This window comes from Neomonachus schauinslandi, chromosome 15 (assembly GCF_002201575.2).
Source record: "Neomonachus schauinslandi chromosome 15, ASM220157v2, whole genome shotgun sequence".
In the NCBI taxonomy this organism is placed as follows: domain Eukaryota; kingdom Metazoa; phylum Chordata; class Mammalia; order Carnivora; family Phocidae; genus Neomonachus; species Neomonachus schauinslandi.
In genome coordinates this window covers 2,628,636-2,631,898 of record NC_058417.1, presented here as the reverse complement: position 1 = coordinate 2,631,898, position 3,263 = coordinate 2,628,636, and the positions used below count along the sequence as shown (strand labels likewise).

Sequence of the window (3,263 nt, the reverse complement as noted above, 5' to 3'; positions counted from 1 at the left end):
GGGGGGGGGGGGGGGGGGGGGGGGGGAGAGAGACAGATGACAAGCCCGGCCCCACAGGCAGCTGGCAAGGTCCCAGGGCCCGGCCGTCAGCGGGGTCGCCCCCAACCCCGTCTCCCACTGCTGCTCTGAGCCGGGGCCCCTCCACCAACGTCCTCGCGTGCGCATGGGGCCGCAGGTGCACAGCACGAATGGAAGTTTCCGAACGCGATCATCGGATCCAAGGAGATTTAGTAATGTGAAAGCCTAGAATGTGCTTCAAGAACTCACTGGCGAGAAGGGAGGCTATGTGGGAACAGAGGATGCTTGGGTATAGAGGAAACATTGGTTGAGTTTTATGTTTCTAAGTGGTGTCCCTTCCGATGTGTGTCTTTTTGTCTGAAATTCTGCACAATAAAGGGCTGGAAAAGGGAAAGCCCCAGACCATGGGCTGGCTGAGGCCGTGTGTAATCTGTACCCTCATCCTAATGAACCGAGAAAGGCCAACGTGACTCTAGCTGGGTCCTGAGATACCTCCCTTCCCCTGTGCCCACTGCTGGGGACACACAGATGGGAGAAAAGCCCGAGGCCGGCGGACCCATCACTCAGAGCGCTCCTCAAATACGGCCTACGTGTGACTGAGGAGAGCTCGTGGGAGCCACTGCTCAGGGTCCCCAAGTACGGGGCCCTCAGAGGCCTCCTCCCCACACACCCCTGCCCTCCGCACTCACTGAGCCGCAGGGAACCCGCCAGGCCCCGGATCACGGTGATGGGATTTCGAGGGTCTGTACAGAACTGCAGCAGCACTGGCGAGAAGGCGTCCCGTTTGCTCTCCAGCTGCGGGAGGAGCAGGAGCGGGTGAAAGCGCCGTCCCAGGCTCAGGGCAACCCCGCCAGCCCCCCGCTGGGTCTGAGCAGCCGATGGGCTGGCACACATACATAGATGCTGGGGGTGGGCGGGTTGAGTTTCTCCCGGGGCAGCTTCTCCTCAGTGTTGATCTTCGGTTTCACAGACTGGGCTGGGGAAAGGTAGGACTCCCGAAACTTCCCTTTCACCTTGGCGTTCCTGTGGGGAGGGCAGAGAGGCAAGGGCAGGGCTAGCAGGGCGACGGGCGGTGGGGGGTGGGAAGGGTGGAGGCCTCCGGGGCGCCTGCCCCCGACCTACTTGCTGGCACGCACGACGTCGGCGGCGCAGTGGCTGATGGTGAGGTCCGCCATGCGCAGCCTCCGCTCTTCCACCTCAGAGGCGATAAAGGTCTCCTTGTCACCACTCTCTACCTTGATGAGCCGGATCTTCAGCTCCTTGGGGGGCCCTTCACTAAGTGAGCGCAGCTTCAGCATGTCAGCCCGGCTGACACCTGGTGGCCCTGGTGCTTCCTCCCGGACCTTCTTCCCAGGCCCGGGAGCTGAGGGGGGCGTGGGCTGGGCAGAGGGCGCAGGAGCTGGTGGGGGGGCCGGAGCGGCAGGCGGCTTGGCCTTGGAGGCCCCGCCGAGATCGGGCCGGGCCTTCTCGCGCCCCTGGATCTCCTCGCTCTGCAGGTCCAGGTTGCCCAGCACCCGGCGGCTCTTTTCTTTGGGGGCCTTGGCCTTGGTCTTTGCCCTGCCCTCTCGGGGCCGCCGACCCACGCTGTCCTTACAGGCCCTCCTGTGCCGTCGGTGCTCCTTCTGGTGCTCCTTCTGGTGCTCCTTCTGCCGCCGCTTGCCGCTGCCTGGTCCTGCTGCCGCCCCCGCCCCGCCGCTCTCCTCCCGGGCCTGGGCGGGAGGCAGCAGGCGCTCGGTCCCACTGTCCACCAAGCCTGCCGTGTCCACCGGGCCTGCCGTGTCCACTGGGCCCGCCGGGTCTGTGGCGCTCCGGCCCACCCGCTCCACGAGGGTCTCACAAGCCCGACTGATCTCTTCTAGCACCTCAGACTCAGACCGAGCGGGGGGCAGAGGCAGGGGTGGGGGCGGCGGGGCGGGGGTCATGGGGCCCGGGGCTGGCTCTTCGCCCGCCCTGCGCTCCCGGGCCCAGGGCCCGCCTGAGGTAGAGAACTGAGATGACGAGGAAGCGGAGGGCTGCGGGGAGCCCTGGGCGCTGGGGGCCGCTGGGGCGGTAGCACCTGACGGGGGACCGGGGGAATACTGAGTGGCGGCCAAGGGCCCGGGCCGGGTGGCAACAGCTGTTCCAGTGCCCCGGTAACAGTACTTCTGTCCCTCCAGCACGGAGGCCAAGGATTTGAGCAGGCTGGCCGGACTGGCTGCCGGGGGGAGCGGCGGCGGGGGCGGCGGCGGGAACTTGGCCAGAGGCGGCGGGGGCGGAAGGGCTGGTGGTGGCTTCTTCTCCTCTCCCTGGGCGGCGGTGGCGGCCGTGGCCATGGCCGTGGCCGTGGCGGCGGCCGGGGCTGTGTCACCGGGGAACGGAGGCTGCAGAGATGGGAAGGGCTCCTTCAGGGGGGGCGGGGGGCCCACGCCTGCCCCCTGTTGCTGCTGCTCCTCCTCCTTGCGAATGGATTCGTCCAGCATCTTCATGATGTTGGCCAGCCCGTCGGGGAGGATCTTGAATTCAGCTGGCTCCTCAAACTGGTCCTCCAGCGGGGTAGGGGGAAAATCGAAGAGCCGCGGGCCTCGGGCGGGCAGCTCCCCCGCCCTGGGCGGCGCAGGCTGGGGGGCTTTATTCAGGGGGCCTGGGGTTGGCCCCGGCCCCACCTCGGGGGTCTTTGGGAAGGAGACCCTGGGCCGAGGGCTCTCCGGGCGCCTGAAGCTTCCTGAGGTATTTTGGTGGCAGGAGGAGGGAGGAGCTGGAGGCAGGGCAAGAGTCAAGGGGGCAAGAGGTGGGTCCTGGGGGCTCAGAGTGGGGCTGGGGGGCCGGGGAAGGGGATCCAAACTTCTGGCCAGATAGGGAGGCGGGGGGAAAGACACAGGCCCCGTGGGGCTGCTGCTGTGGCTGCCATGGTTGCTGCTGCTGGTGGCTGGGGGGGCGGGAGGGGTGTGCGAATCCTGAGTGCCCACAGAAAAGCGGGGAGCCGGAGGCCCCAAGAAGCCCTCGCGGTGGGGGAGGGGTGGCGGGGGAGGGCGGGGGCGTCCCTCAGCCCCCAAGAAGAGCTCCTCTAAGATCTCCCCGTCCTCGCGGGCTGCCCGGCAGGCCGGGCCCTTCAGCCAGGCAGGGGGCGGTGGGGGGCGCAGGAGGCGGGGACAGGGCGGTGGAGGAGGTGAGGGGGGGCGGGGTGGCAGGGACAGGTGAGGAGTGGCAGCGGGAGCCGCCAGGAACGGTTTCCGACTGCTGTGTGCCGAGGGCCCCAGGCGGCCTTG

At 68.0% G+C, this 3,263-nt stretch overlaps 1 protein-coding gene across 1 annotated transcript in view; it reads right to left on the bottom strand.

The window, feature by feature from the left end:
• Positions 1–3,263, bottom strand: part of KDM6B (lysine demethylase 6B) — a 19,016-nt gene that overhangs the window by 4,013 nt on the left and 11,740 nt on the right. The window contains exons 2-4 of the mRNA XM_021694536.2: positions 1,141–3,259; positions 915–1,041; positions 708–813 (exon numbers count right to left, since the gene is read on the bottom strand). Of these exons, the coding sequence (XP_021550211.1) occupies positions 708–813; positions 915–1,041; positions 1,141–3,259 (2,352 nt within the window). The remainder of the gene's footprint in view (positions 1–707; positions 814–914; positions 1,042–1,140; positions 3,260–3,263) is intronic.